Below are 21079 nucleotides of genomic sequence, written 5' to 3'. Positions count from 1 at the left end.
TAGCTTACTCTTTCATATACTGTAGGGTCCTTACCCTCAAAAGAACACTTATGATGATATAGGACATGGATTTTAGATGCCTATATAATTCAAAATGTGTTTTCTTTGAACAAGCACCCAAATGTGTGTCGTCTTGTATTAATATACTTCAAAGTACAGAAAGAGTGATAGAGATGTCCAAGAAAGGTAAAAGAATTATATGTGCTACAAAAATACCATCATCAAGAGTAAACTAATAGCATTCCCACATAATTTTACACACGTATGAATCGATCCATAGAATATACCTATCTTTTTCCAGTTTTTCCCATTGTAAGTCTGGACTGCTCTGGACAATATATCATCCTGCATTTGATTAGCACACAAGTGAAATATTAGACGGTTTCAGTAAAAAAACTCATTTTTTGTATAATCCACTGATTTATGACTTTTGCATTGTGGTGCTAATTAAATGGAGCCCACATGTCAGTGAGGCACTGAAACATATACAATATATCCCCACAAAAATGTGACAGGAGCACTACTGATAGCATAGCAACTAACAAGCACAGCATGAAGCGGAACTGGAATTGAGTATATGACAGAAGCACTACTGATAGCATAGCAACTAACAATTCAGGATGGAGGGAGTATATGGGTTAATCCAAGTTGCGCAGTTATGATATGCTCCCATGGGTGTATGTGCAAGAAATTCTCATACTGAACTACAACTGTTGGACTAAACCACCCAATGAGACAACTCAAGCCTCCACAAAAGGGCCAGAGTGTTCCATCGAATTATTATTATTTTCCATAAAACTTATAAGTGTTTGCCATTATTGTGTATTTAAGAAAGAGATGCAAATAAACATAATGCATATCTTACAGTTGATCAGTCCTAAACTATTCTCGGATGTTCAGTCAGCACTCACCATCCAGCCATTTGGACAGTAAATAGCCATTTGCCAATAAAAACATAAGATTCGGCTCGTATGGCATACCTCTTCGGGGGTCCAATTTCCTTTGGTTGAGCGTCGTGTCGGGCCAGTGGTCCTCCTAAAGGTGAAGGAGCAGATAACTATAAGAAAAAAGTTATACAATTAACCATTTATGCAAAGATCTGTTAGTATCTACCCATTGAGCGACCGTTGCCTCTGTGGCTCATTGCTGACTTTCCCTTCATGAGTAGTAGATGGCTGTCCAGAAGCCTCTCCAGCCTTCTTCGAAGCCTTTCCTTTATCGCTTGTCATCACAGGTGAAGACTGGATGCTCAATCCCCTCTATAGCAGAGCCTTGTAGATGTATAAAAAACAGTTTAATCTTCCTATGAATCAGAATCATTAAACTGTCAATCCTAATAGAGGCATTTGAGGAGTTGCTGCAAGCTATGTTGCACGAACACTCGGACTTTTTATGTTGAACTGAAATAATGTATGTCCAAAAAGAAAAATGTACCTTACAGTGATAGCGGCCAAACAAAAAGCGAACCGGGAAGATGCATATAACTGCAGTGAAATTGAACGGCATTGCAGAACCAGTCCTAATAGTTTCATGTTCAGGTTTCACCCCCACCTAAATGTGCACAACAAACTTGCCCCTACCAGCGATTCACTGTCGGCGTGCCCTAAATTTCTAAGCATATAACAGAGCCCTAGGTTTCCTTGCACAAAACTAAAACTGAACGACATTTCAACCAAAAACTAACACCAGATGTCCTCAAGTCTCAGAACCGACGGCCCCAGCCACAGTTCTTGTCAAATGACCTCCGGGCAGAAACAGTGTGATAATGGAAGCCTAAAAGGTGCCAACTTTACCAATCTACGGGCTGCTACAGAACAACCTAGCGTTCAAATTTCAGAAGGGGGCTTCATTTTCAGTTTGGCAGAATCAGTGGCTACACAAATTCGCGAAGACGGTGAGCCATAAAGGAGAAGATCTACGGGAAATAGAGTACAAGGAACTCACCAGGCTAGGGAAGCCGCCGGCCGGGCGCGCCGCCGACGAAGACGGCCGCCGCCGCCGCCGCGCAGATCTGCCGTAGCCCGACAGGAGGGGCGAGGAGACGTCGATCGGTAGATAAGGGGGATGCGCTGGCCGCGGAGCTACAGGGGAAGGAGGCCGCCGGAGAAGAGTGGTCTCGGGAGGGAGAGGGTGAGGACGGGGAGGAACATGCCACGGTGAGTCGCTCGGAGAGGGGGGCAGTTCGTTTTTTGAAATGGCGAGAGAGGGAGCAATATCAGGCGTTTCGAGAACCCGAAAATTTCATTCCTGACCCTTAACCCTTGGATCACCTATCAACGAGCAGATCGAGGCTCTCTTTTCTCCAATTACAAAAATGACCCATATGTGAAAACACGCAAGGCGCCCCACCTAGGCGCGGCTTCTAACCACAAGCCAAAACTGACGGAGTACCGTACTACCGTTTCAAGTGTGTACATATATAATAAAAGACAGTCAATAAATATACGCCAAAATCGGTTTGGCAGAATCTGTGGCTACTCAAATTTACGATGATGTGTCATAAAGCAGTAGATCTATAAGAGATGGTGTATGAGGAATTCTGCAGGCTAGGGGCGTTGACGACTAACCGCCTCGACAATGAAGACGCCCATCGTCATGCAGATCTGTTGATGCCCAACGGGAGATGAGGTTAACGGGGAAGAAGGTCGCCGAAGAATGGGACATTGCCATAGCTTAGAGAAGGTGGTTCATTTTTAAAATGACCAGATGGGGAGGTGTGTCTAAGACTTTGAAGATTTCCTTCCTAACCTTGGATCACCTGCCAACGAACAGATTAATGCTCTCCTTTTTCAACTAACGAAATGTTCCATGTGTAAAAACACGCAAGGCGCGCTCAAGTAAGCGCGCCTTCTAACCACACGTCAAAATTAAGGGAGTGCTGATTTGAGTGTATATACATCTGTAAAAGACAACCAATGAATATATAGGGTGTTTGCTTAAGATCGTTTGGCAAAAGTATGTGACTACTCAAATTCACGAGTGTGTGATATAAATCAGAAGATCTATAGCAAAAGGAGTACATGGAGTACAAGAATTCACCAGGCTAGGGATGTTGTCGGACGAGCAAACCAACAACGAGATGTCGTTGGCGTGCAGATCTGTCGATGCCCGACGAGAGGATCGAGGAGACGTCGATCTACGGTGCGCTGGTCGTGGGGTCACCGAGGAAGGAGGTCGTCGAAGAATAGATCTCGAGAAGAAAGGGTGAGGACTAAAGGGAACATGTCATCGCTTAGAGTGTGGTTTGTTTTTAAAGACGAGATGGGGATGTGTTTCAAGAGTAAGATTTCTTTCATAGCCCTTGGATCACATACCAACGGCAGATCAATTCTTTCTTGTTCCAATTACAGAAATGTCCCATATGTGAGCAAGGCATCCCACGTGAGTGCGCCTTCTGCCACACGCCAAAACTGATAGAGTGTCATTTTAAGTACGCATTTATGTAATAAAATACATTCACTAAATATATAGCAAGAAAATATTTATTTTAAACCCTATATTATCATCCTATTTTAAGGATAATCTTACTATCTACCCTCCAAACCATTTTGATTTACCCCTTTACACCATTGTAAGGGTTTTTTCAATTGTGTGGCAGTGCTTTCTACACATGTTGGCCAAACTGGCATATTTAACTATGAAGTATTTTTTAAAGCACAAATAAAAACCACCAAAATCATATATTTGATAAGTAAGAATAGGGGGTGTTGAAAAAATGGAATAGAAAAATCAACAATGTCGAACAATAAAGGTGTGGATTTAGTTCTACTTTGTTCTAGTGTGTGGTCTTTTTCATAAAGAAAAACGCCAAGGATAGCATTTTTCTTTCGATGTTTAACCATAGTTACCATAATTAGCTACTTCTCTGAATGGTTATAGACTGATAAGGTCAACTTAAAACCATGAACTATGATGGTTGGTCCAATTGGTATCATAGACTATGAAATTATCCATATATATCACAAAGTTTCGAAAACAATTTAACTTGAACCCTAGCCTTATGTTTGTATGATGATTCATTAGGTGTTCTCATATAATGTAAATTTTTGATGCCATGAGTGTAAAATCTGTAAAATTTCACATAAAAATGACTATTGTGTAATGTGCAAAATTACTATGAGAAAAATGGACTCATCGTGTCTTTTCGTGCAATAGACAAAATAAGATACTTTGGTGTAGGCTCCCAATGCATTACATCCTCGTGTTCATGTTATTTCTCTTTTTCTTTTTAAACGCCAAATATGCACAAAAAACTAAATAACCGGTCTAAGATTTGCGGGCAGTTTCAACTGTCAAAGTTCGAAAAGACAGAAATGATTCACATATGTGGAGAATACCATCAAGGTTCAATGGAAAGAGACCGTCGACCAATATGATCATTGATGCGTCTCTTGCGTATCTATAACTTTTTGTTGTTTCATACTATTATATTACCATTCTTATATACATTGGCCATCATTTTTCATCATTTTAAATTGTTATTTTGTACTAACATATTAATCTAGTGCCCAGTGTCAGTTGTTGTTTTCTGCTTGTTTTTTTCTTACAGAAAATCGATACCTACGAAGGTCCAAACACGATGAAACTTTTTGACGATTTTTCCTGGAACATAAGCGACTCTTGAAGCTTTGGAAGGAGACCAAGAGATGGCTGAGGGGCCCACAAGCCTAGGGGCGTACCCCCATGGTCACGCCGGGCATGCTTCTGGGGCCCATGCAACTCCATTTGGCCTAATTCCTGACCTATAAATTCACATATATTCAGAAACCCTCGGAGCGAGATCCGAAACAATTTTATCGTTGCCACAAGCCTCTGTTCCGAGGCGATCCCATCTGGAGCCATGTTCCGGAGTTTTGCCGGAGAGGGAAGCCATTGGAGTGGCCATCTTGATCAACCTTGCAGCCTCCACGATGGTGTGTGAGTAGTTCCTTCAGGACCTATGGGTCCATATTAGTAGCTAGATCTCTCTCTCTCTATCAGATCTTCAATATCATGTTCTATTATGAGATTAATCTGATCTAATTCATGTGGTGTGTTTGTTGGGATCCGGTGAATTATGGATTTAAGATCATATTATTCATTGATTTCTATTGTATCTCTTGAAGTTTTTTGTTGCATAATTAAATAGCTATGTATGCTTTTTGATCTATAAGTCTTCTCTAGCCAAGATAGACGAGTACTTCTTTAGAGGAAGTGGTGCATAATAGTGAGTTCATTCTAGTGGTAATTTCTATATTTCGGTGACAGAAAGGGACAAGACACGTTTTTGTATTGTTGGCACGTAAGATAAAACGACAGGGTTTAATCTTATTGCTAGATTTCTTCTTGTCTATATTATGTCATCTTGCTTATTGCGTTACTCCATTTCTTATAAACGTAATACTTTGATATGCATGCTGGATAGTGGTCTTGGGGTGGAGTGATAGTGGTAGATGCAGTTGGATTAATGATCTACTTATCACAAACATAATGCCTCTGGGAGATTATGCCATGAATTATCATAGTTATAAATTGCCATTGTTCTATCAATTGCCCAACAATAATTTGTTCATGCCATTACCTGCTTTCGAGAGAGATGTCACTAGTGAACCTATGGCCCCCGGTCCATTCTCCATTAATACAGAGCTCTTACAATTTTGCGCTTTTCTTTTCCTTTACCTTTTTTCCGTTTACTATTATACCACTATCTATTTGCTTTTAATCTTGTAACTGGCAAGATAAGGGGACTGACAACGACCTTGTGAAGTTGGGTGCAAGCATTTGTTTTGTGTTTGCGTGCAGGTGATGTTTACATTATTAGCTTGGTGACTCCTACTGGTTCGATAAACCTTAATTCTTAACTGAGAAAAATACTTTATGCTGTTGTGCTACATGACTTTTTCCTCTTCGGGGAATCGAACAACTCTTATGGGAGTAGCAATCATATGTGTTCTATATATAGAACACATAAGTAAATTATTCAATAGCGCCATGTGTCAACATGGTACCGGTAGAACTCCATCCATTCCTATACGTAGGGCATATTAGGTTTGACCAAGAGTTAATCCATTAATATGTTGTTTATATGATCTGAAAGCATAATCATCAGTAAGCACTTTCAGATTCAAATTTAGTGATACTAGTTTCATGCCATAAAGATGATATATCAACAAATGAAATCTCAGTCAAAAGTTTGTCTATACTAAACATACAACACCCTAAAACATAAATAATCTGATACTCTACTAGAAACCAAACATGTTTTCGACCTTGAGTTGGATATATTAGCAATATTTTGATTAATTCGATCCATAAGAAAATCATGACGAAGGTGCTAACAATATTGATTTCATATTATAAGCTTATCATGCAAGTGTGTACTAGGCATAGAACATGCACATCCATGAACATAATAAGTATTGCAAATGCATGAATCACTGTACATAGAATGAACAGATCATAAACTTTAGAGGGATGGAAAGTGAGTCAAGGAGTAACCTATGCACGAGAAGGTGGAGGCATCAATGTTGACTGTATAAGGAGAGCAAGAAATTTGATGGTTCGGCATTCAAGAGCGGTTACATAAGTGACTAGCTATTAAAATTTCCTAGAAGCCTTTTTTGCATTGATGATTCATATGTTCTACACATTTTCCTTATGATATACTTTCATACTCATATGCAAGCTACATGGTAGGTAAGCAATGAAATGAAGTAATATAGGGTGGGTCTATTCTAACAACACCGGCCTTATTCTGCTAACACATGTGTACTGCTCCAATATTCGCAGCCCACTTTCTAGGTACTATCCTGCCACAGGTTGATACGTCTCCAACGTATTTATAATTTTTTGATTGTTCCATGCTATTATATTTTCCATCTAGGATGTTTTATATGCATTTATATGGTATTTTATATGATTTTTGGGACTAACCTATTAACCTAGAGCCCAGTGCCAGTTTCCGTTTTTTCCTTATTTTTGAGTATCGCAGAAAAGGAAAACCAAACGGAGTCCAATTGACCTGAAATTTCACAGAGATCATTTTTGGACCAGAAGAAGCCCACGGAGTACCGAAGATGGGCCAGAATAGTCCCGAGGCCACCACAAGGGTGGGGGCGCGCCCTACCCCCCTGGGTGCTCCCCCCTACCTCGTGGCCGCCTCGGGGATCCCCCTGACTTGTTTCCGACTCCAACACCTCTTATATAACCCCAAACTTCCATAAACAAACCTAGATCGGGAGTTCCGCCGCTGCAAGCCTTTGTAGCCACCGAAAACCAACCTAGACCCGTTCCGGCACCCTGCCGAAGGGGGGGAATCCCTCTCATCTTCATTATCCCGGCGCTCTCCATGACGAGGAGGGAGTAGTTCTCCCTCGGGGCTGAGGGTATGTACCAGTAGCTATGTGTTTGATCTCTCTCTCTCTCTCTCGTGTTCTTGACTTGGCACGATCTTGATGTATCGCGAGCTTTGCTATTATAGTTGGATCTTATGATGTTTCTCCCCCTCTACTCTCTTGTGATGAATTGAGTTTTCCCTTTGAAGTTATCTTATCGGATTGAGTCTTTAAGGATTTGAGAACACTTGATGTATGTCTTGCATGTGCTTATCCGTGATGACAATGGGATATCACGTGATCTATTTGATGTATGTTTTGGTGATCAACTTGCGAGTTTCGTGACCTCGTGAACTTATGCATAGGGGTTGGCACACATTTTCTTCTTGACTCTCCGGTAGAAACTTTGGGGCACTCTTTGAAGTTCTTTTGTGTTGGTTGAATAGATGAATCTAAGATTGTGTGATGCATATCATATAATCATACCCACAGATACTTGAGGTGGCATTGGAGTATCTAGGTGACATTAGGGTTTTGGTTGATTTGTGTCTTAAGGTGTTATTATAGTACGAACTCTAGGATAGATTGAATGGAAAGAATAGCTTCGTGTTATTTTACTACGGACTCTTGAATAGATTGATCAGAAAGGATAACTTTGAGGTGGTTTCGTACCCTACAATAATCTCTTCGTTTGTTCTCCGCTATTAGTGACTTTGGAGTGACTCTTTGTTGCATATTGAGGGATAGTTATATGATCTAATTATGTTATTATTGTTGAGAGAACTTGCACTAGTGAAAGTATGAACCCTAGGCCTTGTTTCAACGCATTGCAATACCGTTTTCGCTCACTTTTATCATTAGTTACCTTGCTGTTTTTATATTTTCAGATTACAAAAACCTATATCTACCATCCATATTGCACTTCTATCACCATCTCTTCGCCGAACTAGTGCACCTAGAAAATTTTACCATTGTATTGGGTGTGTTGGGGACATGAGAGACTCTTTGTTATTTGGTTGCAGGGTTGTTTGAGAGAGACCATCTTCATCCTACGCCTCCCACGGATTGATAAACCTTAGGTCATCCACTTGAGGGAAATTTGCTACTGTCCTACATACCTCTGCACTTGGAGGCCCAACAACGTCTACAAGCAGAAGGTTGTGTAGTAGACATCAAGCTCTTTTCTGGCGCCGTTGCCGGGGAGTTTAGCGCTTGAAGGTATATCTTTAAATCTTGTAATCGGATCTTTTTGTTTCTTGTTTTATCACTAGTTTAGTCTATAAAAGAAAACTACAAAAAAATGGAATTAAGGTTGCCTCATATGCTTCATCTTTTTAATGTCTTTCGTGAAAATAAGGATTCCGATAATTGTGCCAAAGTGTTATAAGAAGAATGTATTAAAATGTTTGGCACTAAATCTTTGGATGATGAGCATGATTGCAATGTTGTTGGTATGAATTCTTTGAATACCCATGATGCTAATGATATGCAAATCCACAAGCTTGGGGATACTATGTTTGATGAATATGATATTTTTTGTTCCCCAAGTTTTGATGAGCAAATTTATTTTGATGATAGCATGCCTCCTATTTATGATGATTATATTGATGAAAGTGAGTTTGGAAGAGTGTCAACTTTAGGAAGTAATGATCCCACTTTTTTGGAGGGTGTTGAATCATATTGTGATAATTGTGAAAGTGGATTTGGAGAGGTCATGACTTTATTTAGTGATGAATCCACTATTTCGGAAGAGGTTCCAATTGATTATGTGAACAAAGTTGCTATCTATGATGATTATTGTGATGACATGTATGCTATAAATAATAATGATAACCATGAAACTTGTCATCTTGATTTTAATTTTCAATTGGATTATGCCTCACATGATAGTTATTTTGTTGAGTTTGCTCCCACTATTATCCATGACAATAAATTTGCTTATGTGAAGAGTAATAAAATTTCTATGTTTATGCATCATGAAAATAATGCTTTATGTGATAGCTATATTTTTGAATTCATTCATGATGCTACTGAAAATTATTATGAGGGAGGAATATATGCTTGTAGGAATTGTAATAATATCAAGTTTCCTCTCTATGTGCTTAAGGTTTTAAAGTTATGCTAGTTGATTATTGTTCCCATAAGTTGTTTGATCACAAAATCCCTATGCATAGAAAATGGGTTAGACTTAAATGTGCTTGTCATATGCTTCATAATGCTCCCGTTATGTTTCAATTCTTATCTTTTATGAGAGCATCATTGAAATCATCATGCCTAGCTAGGGGCGTTAAACGATAGCGCTTGTTGGGAGGCAACCCAACTTTATTTTTGTTTTTTACTTTTTGTTCCTGTTTAGTAATAAATAATTCATCTAGCTTCTGTTATGATTGTGTTTTATGTTTTAATTAGTGTTTGTGCCAAGTATAACATTTGGGAAGACTTGGGTGAAGTCTTTGCGATCTTGCTGTAAAAAACAGAAACTTTTGCGCTGACGAGATTAGCTGCCATTTTTTACTAGAGAGTGCGATTAGGTTGATTATTTTTGTAGATGATTAATAGAAAAATTCCTCAGGTCCACCAATTTATTTCAGAATTTTTGTAGTTACAGAAGTATTTGAAATACACAGATTACTACATGCTGTTCTGTTTTTGACAGATTCTGTTTTCATCGTGTTGTTTGCTTATTTTGATGAATCTATGAGTAGTATCGGAGGGTATGAACCATAGAGAAGTTGGAATATAGTAGATTTTACACCAATATGAATTTAGAATAAGTTCAAAACAGTACCTAAATGGTGATTTATTTTCTTATACTAACGGGGCTTACGAGTTTTCTGTTAAGTTTTGTGTTGTGAAGTTTTCAAGTTTTGGGTAAAGATTCGATGGACTATGGAATAAGGAGTGGCAAGAGCCTAATCTTGGAGATGCACAAGGAACCCCAAGGTAATATTCAAGGACAACCAAGAGCCTAAGCTTGGGGATGCCCCGGATGACATCCCCTCTTTCGTCTTCGTTCATCGGTAACTTTACTTGGAGCTATATTTTTATTCACCACATGATATGTGTTTTGCTTGGAGCGTCATTTTATTTTATTTTGTTTGGCTTGTTGTTTGAATAAAATACTAAGATCTTAAATTCTTAAATGTTAGAGAGTCTTCACATAGTTGGATAATTATTCAACTACTCATTGTGATTGACTTATATCTTTCTGAGTAGTTTGTCATTTGCTCTAGTGCTTCACTTATATCCTTTTAGAGCACGGCAGTGGTTTTATTTTGCAGAAATAGATGAACTCTCGTGCTTCACTTATATTATTTTGAGAGTCTTTTAGAACAGCATGATAGTTTGCTTTGGTTATGAAACTAGTCCTAATATGATGGGCATCCAAGATGGGTATAATAGAAACTTTCATAAAAAGTGCATTGAATACTACGAGAAGTTTGATACTTGATAATTGTTTTGAGATATAAAGATGGTGATATTAGAGTTGTTCTAGTTGAGTAATTGTGAAATTAAGAAATACTTGTGTTGAGGTTTACAAGTCCCGTAGCATGCACGTATGGTAACCGTTGTGTGACAAATTTGAAGCATGAGGTGTTTCTTTGATTACCTTCCTTATGAGTGGCGGTCGGGGACAGGCGATGGTCTTTTCCTACCAATCTATCCCCCTAGGAGCATGCGCGTAGTGCTTATTAAGTATGTGAGTTCTTTATGACTAATGTTGAGTCCATGGATTATACGCACTCTCACACTTCCATCATTGCTAGCCTCTTCGGTACCGTGCATTGCCCTTTCTCACCTCGAGAGTTGGTGCAAATTTCCCCGGTGCATCCAAACAATGTGATATGATATGCTCTGTCACACATAAACCTCCTTATATCTTCCTCAAAACAGCCATCATACCTACCTATTATGGCATTTCCATAGTCATTCCGAGATATATTGCCATGCAACTTTCCACCGTTCCGTTCATCATGACACACATCATCATTGTCATATTGCCTTGCATGATCATGTAGTTGACATCGTATTTGTGGCAAGGCCACCATGCATAATTTATCATACATGTCACTCTTGATTCATTGCCCATCCCGGCACACCGCCGGAGGCATTCATATAGAGTCATATTTTATTCTAGTATCGACTTGTAATCTTTGAGTTGTAAATAAATAGAAGTGTGATGATCATCATTAATTGAGCATTGTCCCAGAAAAAAAGAGAAAAAAGAGCGGCCAAATAAAAAATAGAGGAAAGGCCAAATAAAAAATAAAAAAATAAAGGGCAAAAAAGGCCAAATAAAAATAAAAAGAAAAAATATATAAAATAAAAAGGGGCAATGCTATTATCCTTTTTCTACACTTGTGCTTCAAAGTAGCACCATGATCTTTATGATAGAGAGTCTCTTGTTTTGTCACTTTCTTATACTAGTGGGAATTTTCATTATAGAACTTGGCTTGTATATTTCAACAATGGGCTTCCTCAAATGCCCTAGGTCTTCGTGAGCAAGCAAGTTGGATGCACACCCACTTAGTTTTTTATTGAGCTTTCATACATTTATAGCTCTAGTGCATCCGTTGCATGGCAATCCCTACTCCTCGCATTGACATCAATTGATGGGCATCTCCATAGCCCGTTGATTAGCCGTGTCAATGTGAGACTTTCTCCTTTTTGTCTTCTCCATAGAACCCCCATCATTATGTTCTATTCCATCCATAGTGCTATGTCCATGGCTCGCGCTCATGTATTGCGTGAAAGTTGAAAAAGTTTGAGAATACTAAAGTATGAAACAATTGCTTGGCTTGTCATCGGGGTTATGCATGATGAGAGCATTTTGTGTGACGAAAATGAAGCATGGCCAAACTATATGATTTTGTAGGGATGAGCTTTCTTTGGCTATGTTATTTTGAGAAGACATAATTGCTTAGTTAGTATGCTTGAAGTATTATTATTTTTATGTCAATATTAAACTTTTGTCTTGAATTTTATGGATCTGAATATTCATGCCACAATAAAGAAAATTACATCGATAATTATGTTAGGTAGCATTCCACATCAAAAATTATATTTTTATCATTTACCTACTTGAGGACGAGCAGGAAATTAAGCTTGGGGATGCTTGATACGTCTCCAACGTATCTATAATTTTTATTGTTCCATGCTATTATATTATCCATCTAGGATGTTTTATATGCATATATGGTATTTTATATGATTTTTGGGACTAACCTATTAACCTAGAGCCTAGTGCCAGTTTCTGTTTTTTCCTTGTTTTTGAGTATCGCAGAAAGGAAAACCAAACGGAGTCTATTTGACCTGAAATTTCACGGAGATCATTTTTGGACCAGAAGAAGCCCACGGAGTACCGGAGATGGGCCAGAAGAGTCCCGAGACCACCACGAGGGTGGGGGCGCGCCCTACCCCCCTGGGCGCGCCCCCCTACCTTGTGGCCGCCTCGGGGACTGTAACGCCCACGATGCGGCTATATCTTCCATGTGTCAAGGCACGACCTAGAGGCATAACCGCATGGTGGTTTAGTCACAAGTGGGGTAGTCTTCACACAATCCCATATACTGAATAAGAAAGGGGTAAAGAGTTGGCTTACAATCGCCACTTCACACAATACAAGATAAATATACGTCAACCAAAGTACAATCAAAGGTCCGACTATGGAACCAAAATATAAGAAGACAACCCCAAATGCTAGATCCCCGATTGTCCCAACTGGGCTCCACTACTGATCAACATGAAACGAAACAAAACAACGATCAAGATCTTCATCGAGCTCCCACTTGAGCTCGGTTGCGTCACCTGCACTAGTATCATCGGCACCTGCAACTGTTTGGAAGTATATGTGAGTCACGAGGACTCAGCAATCTCACACCCGCGAGATCAAGACTATTTAATCTTATGGGTAGGGGAAGGTAGTGAGGTGGAGCTGCAGCAAGCACTAAGCATATGTGGTGGCTAACATACGCAAATAAGAGCGAGAAGAGAAGCAACGCAACGGTCTAGAGCTAGAAGTGATCAAGAAGCGATCCTGAAACTACTTACGTTCAAGCATAACACAAGACCGTGTTCACTTCCCGGACTCCGCCGAGAAGAGATCATCACGGCTACACACACGGCTGATGTATTTTAATTAAGTCAAGTGTCAAGTTCTCTACAACCGGACATTAACAAATTCCCATCTGCCGCATAACCACGGGCACGGCTCTCGAAAGTTTATACCCTGCAGGGGTGTCCCAACTTAGCCCATCACAAGCTCTCATGGCCAACGGAGGATATTCCTTCTCCCGGGAAGACCCGACCAGTCTCGGAATCCCGGTTACAAGACATTTCGACAATGGTAAAACAAGACCAGCAAAGCTGCCCGATGTGCAAACAAATCCCGATAGGAGTCACACGTATCTCGTTCTCAGGGCACACCGAACGGGCAAGACGTCGGGTTGGCGTAGACCCTGGTTGCCCAGGGGGCGCCGGACATCGCCCAGTTTGGACCAACACTCGGAGGAGCACTGGCCCGGGGGTTTAAAATAAAGATGACCCTTGAGTCAGCAGAACCCAAGGGAAAAAGGCTTAGGTGGCAAATGTTAAAACCAAGGTTGGGCCTTGCTGGAGGAGTTTTATTCAAAGCAAACTGTCAAGGGGTTCCCATAACACCCAACCGCATAAGGAACGCAAAATCAAGGAATATAACACCAGTATGACGGAAATTAGGGCGGCAAGAGTGGAACAAAACACTAGGCATAAGGCCGAGCCTTCCACCCTTTACCAAGTATATAGATGCATTAAAGTAAATAAGAGATAATAATGATATCCCAACAAATCCATGTTCCAACATGGAACAAACTTCAGCTTCACCTGCAACTAGCAACACTATAAGAGGGGCTGAGTAAAAGCGGTAACATAGCCAAACAATGGTTTGCATAGGAAGGTGGGTTAGAGGCTTGACATGGCAATATGGGAGGCATGATATAGCAAGTGGTAGGTAGTGCGACATAGCGATTGAACGAACAACTAGCAAAGCAAAGATAGAAGTGATTTCGACGGTATGGTCATCTTGCCTAAAATCTCGCAAGGAAGAAGAATGAGTCCATGAAGAAGACAAACGGACGTCGTCGAACGAATCCTCACAACTCCAGAACGAAACCGAAGCTAATGAGAGAAGCAACCCGGAAAGAAGCAAGCAGCATAGTAAACAACCATCACATAAGCATGGCATGATGCGCAAACAAGTATGATGCATGTCCGGTTTAAAGAGGCATGGCATGGCAAAGTGCACAAACAATACTACAAATTAAGTGGAGCTCAATATGCAATGAGTTGCACATTGACGAAACACCACATCAATTATTTAGTTCTCTCTTGTTTATGTACCCAACAATATTAAATGTTGTTAAGCATGGCAAGAGGTGAAGCATATGAAAACTACACATTTAAGCAAGTTTAAATGAGGCCGGAAACAACAACAACACTTATGGTAAATCCTCATGTGCATTTAGCAATTTAATGCAAACAACAATTTAAACATTCTTGATGTTGTTATCATGATGCAGATGACATATGCAAGTTTTATGCAATTTTATGAAAAGGTTGACATGAACATGATATGAAGCATTATCACCATGGCGGAAGGAAAGGGGGTGCCACGGCGGCAAAATGGAAATGTTACCACGGCAACATTCCGGTGATCCGGCAACTCAGTTGAGATGCTGGTGCAAAGGAACAAGTGTGGCGGGAGCGTGTCATGCAAGGAAGGTGGGGTGATCCCGGTAACCGGGTTCCCATGAATTGATGTCGTGGCAATGAGGAGGAACAACTAACGTTCACGGGCAGATACAACATCCAAACATGCATCTCATACAACTCATGCATTTGTCCACGGGCGATCGTTCTCGGCGGTTATACCTTCGAAGTGTGCGTTTCGAAGCGGATCGGTTCGTAGAGGAAGTAGTCGTTCACGAGTCGTCGAGGGAAGTAGTGGTTCATGTCCATAGATCTTCGGGGTCATGACACGGAACTTGACGTCCACGGGGTCTTCAGCGATGGTTGTGGTACATGTTCTGTAGACGCTCGGGCAGCGGTAGTGGTACACGTTTTGAAGGTGAACTTGACGAATACAAATCCCTTCAGGGTTGTCGTGGTACTAAGGGTCTTCGGACTTGATGGATCTGAGGCCTCTGGGCGTAGTGGTGCATGTTCGTTTTTGGAGAGGTACTTGGCGTTCTCGTAGACGATGGTAGAGGTACTTGACGCGTCGTTGTGGTACTTGCCAGAAAATCACATAGAAGATGCTTGGCGGTCCTTGTTGACTAATACATCTCCAACATTCTATAATTTTTGATTGCTCCATGCTATTATATTATCTATTTTGGATGTTAATGGGATTTATTTTACACTTTTATATCATTTTTGGGACTAACCTACTAATCGGAGGCCTAGCCCAAATTGTTATTTTTTTGCTATTTTAGGGTTTCGAAGAAAAGGAATATCAAACGAAGTCCAAACGGAATGAAACCTTCGGGAACGTGATTTTCTAAACAAACGTGATCCAGGAGACTTGGAGTAGGCGTCAAGAAACAAACAAGGCGGCCACGAGGCAGGGGGCGCGCCTACCCCCCTGGGCGCGCCTTCCACCCTCGTGGGCCCCTTGTTGCTCCACCGACGTACTTCTTCCTCCTATATATATCCACGTACCCCCCAAACATCCAGGAGCACCATGAAAACCTAATTTCACCGCCGCAACCTTCTGTACCCAAGAGATCCCATCTTGGGGCCTTTTCCGGAGCTCCACCGGAGGGGGCATTGATCACGGAGGGCCTCTACATCAACTCCATGCCCTCTCCGGTGATGTGTGAGTAGTTTACTTCAGACCTTCGGGTCCATAGTTATTAGCTAGATGACTTCTTCTCTCTCTTTGGATCTCAATACAAAGTTCTCCTCGATCTTCTTGGAGATCTATTCAATGTAATCTTCTTTTGCGGTGTGTTTGTCGAGATCCGATGAATTGTGGGTTTATGATTCAGTTTATCTATGAACAATATTTGATTCTCCTCTGAATCTTTTATGTATGATTGGTTTATCTTTGCAAGTCTCTTCAAATTATCAGTTTGGTTTGGCCTACTAGATTGATGTTTCTTGCAATGGGAGAAATGCTTAGCTTTGGGTTCAATCTTGCGGTGTTCGATCCCAGTGATAGAAAGAGAACCGACATGTATTGTATTGTTGCCATCGAGGATAAAAAGATGGGGTTTATATCATATTGCATGAGTTTATCCCTCTACATCATGTCATCTTCCTTAAAGCATTACTATGTTCTTATGAACTTAATACTCTAGATGCATGCTGGATAGCGGTCGATGTGTGGAGTAATAGTGGTAGATGCGGAATCATTTCGGTCTACTTGTCTCGGACGTGATGCCTATATACATGATCATACCTAGATATTCTCATAACTATGCTCAATTCTATGAATTGCTCGATAGTAATTCGTTTACCCACCGTAATACTTATGCTCTTGAGAGAAGCCATTAGTGAAACCTATGGCCCCCAGGTCTATCTTCCATCATATTAATCTTCCAATACTTAGTTATTTCTATTGCCGTTTACTTTACTTTGCATCTTTATTTCTCTTTATCATAAAAATACCAAAAATATTATCTTATCATATCTATCAGATCTCACTCTCGTAAGTGACCGTGAAGGGATTGACAACCCCTTTATCGCGTTGGTTACGAGGTTCTTATTTGTTTGTGTAGGTGCGTGGGACTCGAGCGTGATCTCCTACTGGATTGATACCTTGGTTCTCAAAAATTGAGGGAAATACTTACGCTACTTTACTGCATCACCCTTTCCTCTTCAAGGGAAAACCAATGCAGTGCTTAAGAGGTAGCAAGAAGGATTTCTGGCGCCGTTGTCGGGGAGATTCGCGCCAAGTCAAGTCAAGATTTGACTCCCGACAGCGAGCCATTTCTGGCGCCGTTGCTGGGTGATACGTCTCCAACGTATCTATATTTTTGATTGCTCCATGCTATATTATCTACTGTTTTGGACATTATTGGGCTTCATTATCCACTTTTATATTATTTTTGGGACTAGCCTATTAATCGGAGGCCCAGCCCAGAATTGTTGTTTTTTGCCTGTTTTAGGGTTTCGAAGAAAAGAAATATCAAACGGAGTCCAAACGGAATGAAACCTTCGGGAACGTGATTTTCTCACTGAATACAACTCAGGAGAGTTGGACCCTACGTCAAGACAATTAACAGGAGGCCACGAGGTAGGGGGGCGCGCCTACCCCCCAGGTGCGCCCTCCACCCTCGTGGGCCCCCTGTTGCTCCACCGACGTACTTCTTCCTCCTATATATATCCACGTACCCCCAAATGATCAGATACGGAGACAAAAACCTAATTCCACCACCGTAACTTTCTGTATCCACGAGATCCCATCTTGGGGCCGTTTCTGGAGCTCCGCCGGAGGGGGCATAGATCACGGAGGGCTTCTACATCAACACCATAGCCTCTCCGATGAAGTGTGAGTAGTTTACCTCAGACCTACGGGTCCATAGTTAGTAGCTAGATGGCTTCTTCTCTCTTTTTGGATCTCAATACAATGTTCTTCCCCTCTCTTGTGGAGATCTATTCGATGTAATCTTCTTTTTGCGGTGTGTTTGTTGAGACCGATGAATTGTGGGTTTATGATCAAGTCTATCTATGAACAATATTTGAATCTTCTCTGAATTCTTTTATGTATAATTGGTTATCTTTGCAAGTCTCTTCGAATTATCAGTTTTGTTTGGCCTACTAGATTGATCTTTCTTGCAATGGGAGAAGTGCTTAGCTTTGGGTTCAATCTTGCGGTGTCCTTTCCCGGTGACAGTAAGGGCAGCAAGGCACGTATTATATTGTTGCCATCAAGGATAACAAGACAAGATTTTCTTCATATTGCATGAGTCTATCCCTCTACATCATGTCATCTTGCTTAAGGTGTTACTCTGTTTTTAACTTAATACTCTAGATGCATGTTGGATAGCGGTCGATGAGTGGAGTAATAGTAGTAGATGCAGGCAGGAGTCGGTCTACTTGTCTCGGACGTGATGCCTATATACATGATCATACCTAGATATTCTCATAACTATGCTCAATTCTGTCAATTGCTCACCCGTAATTTGTTCACCCACCGTAGAATACTTATGCTCTCGAGAGAAGCCACTAGTGAAACCTATGGCCCCCGGGTCTATCTTTATCATATCAATCTCCTACTACTTAGTTATTTACTTTGCCTTTATTTTACTTTACATCTTTATCATAAAAATGCCAAAAATATTATCTTATCATATCTATCAGATCTCACTCTCGTAAGTGGCCCTATAGGGATTGACAACCCCTATTTGCGTTGGTTGCGAGGATTTATTTGTTTTGTGCAGGTACGAGGGACTCACGCGTAGCCTCCTACTGGATTGATACCTTGGTTCTCAAAAACTGAGGGAAATACTTACGCTACTTTGCTGCATCATCCCTTCCTCTTCGGGGAAAACCAACGCGGTGCTAAAAGAGGTAGCAAGAAGGATTTCTGGCGCCGTTGCCGGGGAGGTCTATGCAGAAGTCAACATACCAAGTACCCATCACATACCCTTATCTCCCTCATTACATTATTTGCCATTTTCCTCTCATTTTCCTCTCCCCCACTTCACCCTTGCCGTTTTATTTGCCCCCCCTCTCTCTCTATCCTCCCTCTCTTTCTCTATTTGCCTCTTTTTGTCCGCTTGCTTTTTGTTTGCTTGTGTGTTGGTTTGCTTGCTCGTCACGATGGCTTAAGATAATACTAAATTGTGTGACTTCACCAATACCAACAACTATGATTTTATTAGCACTCCGATTGCTCCTCTTACGGATGTTGAATCTTGTGAAATTAATGCTGCTTTGCTGAATCTTGTTATGAAAGATCCGTTTTCCGGCCTTCCTAGTGAAGATGCCGCTACCCATCTAAATAGCTTCGTTGATTTGTGAGGGAGTCCTGGATTAGGGGGTCTCCGGACAGCCGGACTATCTCCATTGGCCGGACTGTTAGACTATGAAGATACAAGATCGAAGACTTCGTCTCGTGTCCGGATGGGACTCTACTTGGCGTGGAAGGCAAGCTAGGCAGTACGGATATGGATATCTCCTCCTTTGTAACCGACCTTGTGTAACCCTAACCCTCTCCGGTGTCTATATAAACCGAAGGGTTTTAGTCCGTAGGACAACAACCATAACATACAATCATACCATAGGCTAGCTTCTAGGGTTTAGCCTCTCTGATCTCGTGGTAGATCTACTCTTGTACTACCCATATCATCAATATTAATAAGCAGGACGTAGGGTTTTACCTCCATCAAGAGGGCCCGAACCTGGGTAAAACATCGTGTCCCCTGCCTCCTGTTACCATCCGGCCTAGACGCATAGTTCGGGACCCCCTACCCGAGATCTGCCGGTTTTGACACCGACATTGGTGCTTTCATTGAGAGTTCCTCTGTGTCGTCGCCGTTAGGCTTGATGGCTCCTACTATCATCAATAGTGATGCAGTCCAGGGTGAGACTTTTCTCCCCGGACAGATCTTCATATTTGGCGGCTTTGCACTGCGGGCTAATTCGCTTGGCCATCTGGAGCAGATTGAAAGCTACGCCCCTGGCCATCAGGTCAGATTTGGAAGTTTGAACTACACGGCCGACATCCGCGGAGACTTGATCTTCGATGGATTCGAGCCACACCCGGGCGCGCCGCACTGCCGCGACGGGTACGACCTAGCTCTGACGCCGAACATTACCCCAGAGGCCGCGCCCGCATCAGCTCCGACCCTTAGCTCGGAGCCAACTGTGCCAATCAAGGACGGGTGGTTAGACACCGCCTCAGGGGCTGCAGTCTCAACGGCGAGCGAACCAAACACCAGCATAATCCCCTGCGCAGCCCGTGACTCCAAGGTGCCGGGCTCTTTTCCGGACTCCGAACCATCCGCGCCCCTGCCAATCGAATCCGATTGGGCGCCGATCATGGAATTCACTGCCGCGGATATCTTTCAGCACTCGCCCTTCGGCGACATTCTGAATTCACTAAGGTCTCTCTCTTTGTCAGGAGAGCCCTGGCCGGATTATGGCCAACAGGATTGGGATGTGGACGACGAAGAAATTCGACGCCCACCCACCACCCACTTCGTAGCCACTATCGATGATTTAACCGACATGCTCAACTTCGACTCCGAAGACATCGACGGTATGGATGACGATGTAGGAGACGAACATGAACCAACACCTATAGGGCACTGGAAAGCCACCTCGTCATATGACATATACATGGTGGTTACACCCAAAGAAGGCAATGGCGACGGGATAGCGGAGGATGACCCCTCCAAGAAGCAACCCAAACGCCGACGTCAGCGGCGCCACTCTAAGTCCCGCCAAAGCAAAAGTGGTGATACCGGCACAGGAGATAATAACACTCCGGATAGTGCCGAAGAAAACAACAGACCCCTCCAGCAAGATTTAGAGCAGGAGGATGGAGGAGCCAACTCTCTTGAGAGAGCGGCAGATGGAGAGGAGGATGACAATCACATGCCCCCCTCCAAAGACGAGGCAAGCCTCGGCGATGATGAATTCGCCGTACCAGAGGATCCCGTCGAACAAGAGTGCCTCAAACGCCGGCTTATGGCCACGGCAAATAGCCTGAAGAAAAAGCAGTAGCAGCTTCAAGCCGATCAAGATCTGCTAGCTGACAAATGGACTGAAGTCCTCGC

The 21079-nt window shown here is 41.9% G+C and overlaps 1 protein-coding gene across 1 annotated transcript in view; it reads right to left on the bottom strand.

The window, feature by feature from the left end:
* The window catches only part of LOC119267673 (transcription factor MYB3R-1-like), an 8824-nt gene extending 6612 nt beyond the window's left edge, over window positions 1-2212 (bottom strand). The window contains exons 1-4 of the mRNA XM_037549106.1: window positions 1945-2212; window positions 1114-1271; window positions 981-1035; window positions 288-345 (exon numbers count right to left, since the gene is read on the bottom strand). Of these exons, the coding sequence (XP_037405003.1) occupies window positions 288-345; window positions 981-1035; window positions 1114-1229 (229 nt within the window). The 5' untranslated portion in view covers window positions 1230-1271; window positions 1945-2212. The remainder of the gene's footprint in view (window positions 1-287; window positions 346-980; window positions 1036-1113; window positions 1272-1944) is intronic.
* Between the last annotated feature and the right edge of the window lie 18867 nt (window positions 2213-21079).

This window comes from Triticum dicoccoides, chromosome 3A (genome assembly GCF_002162155.2).
Source record: "Triticum dicoccoides isolate Atlit2015 ecotype Zavitan chromosome 3A, WEW_v2.0, whole genome shotgun sequence".
Classification (NCBI taxonomy): Eukaryota; Viridiplantae; Streptophyta; class Magnoliopsida; order Poales; family Poaceae; genus Triticum; species Triticum dicoccoides.
The sequence above is the reverse complement of the archived record's forward strand: the minus strand, read 5'-3'. Positions and strand labels throughout refer to the sequence as shown.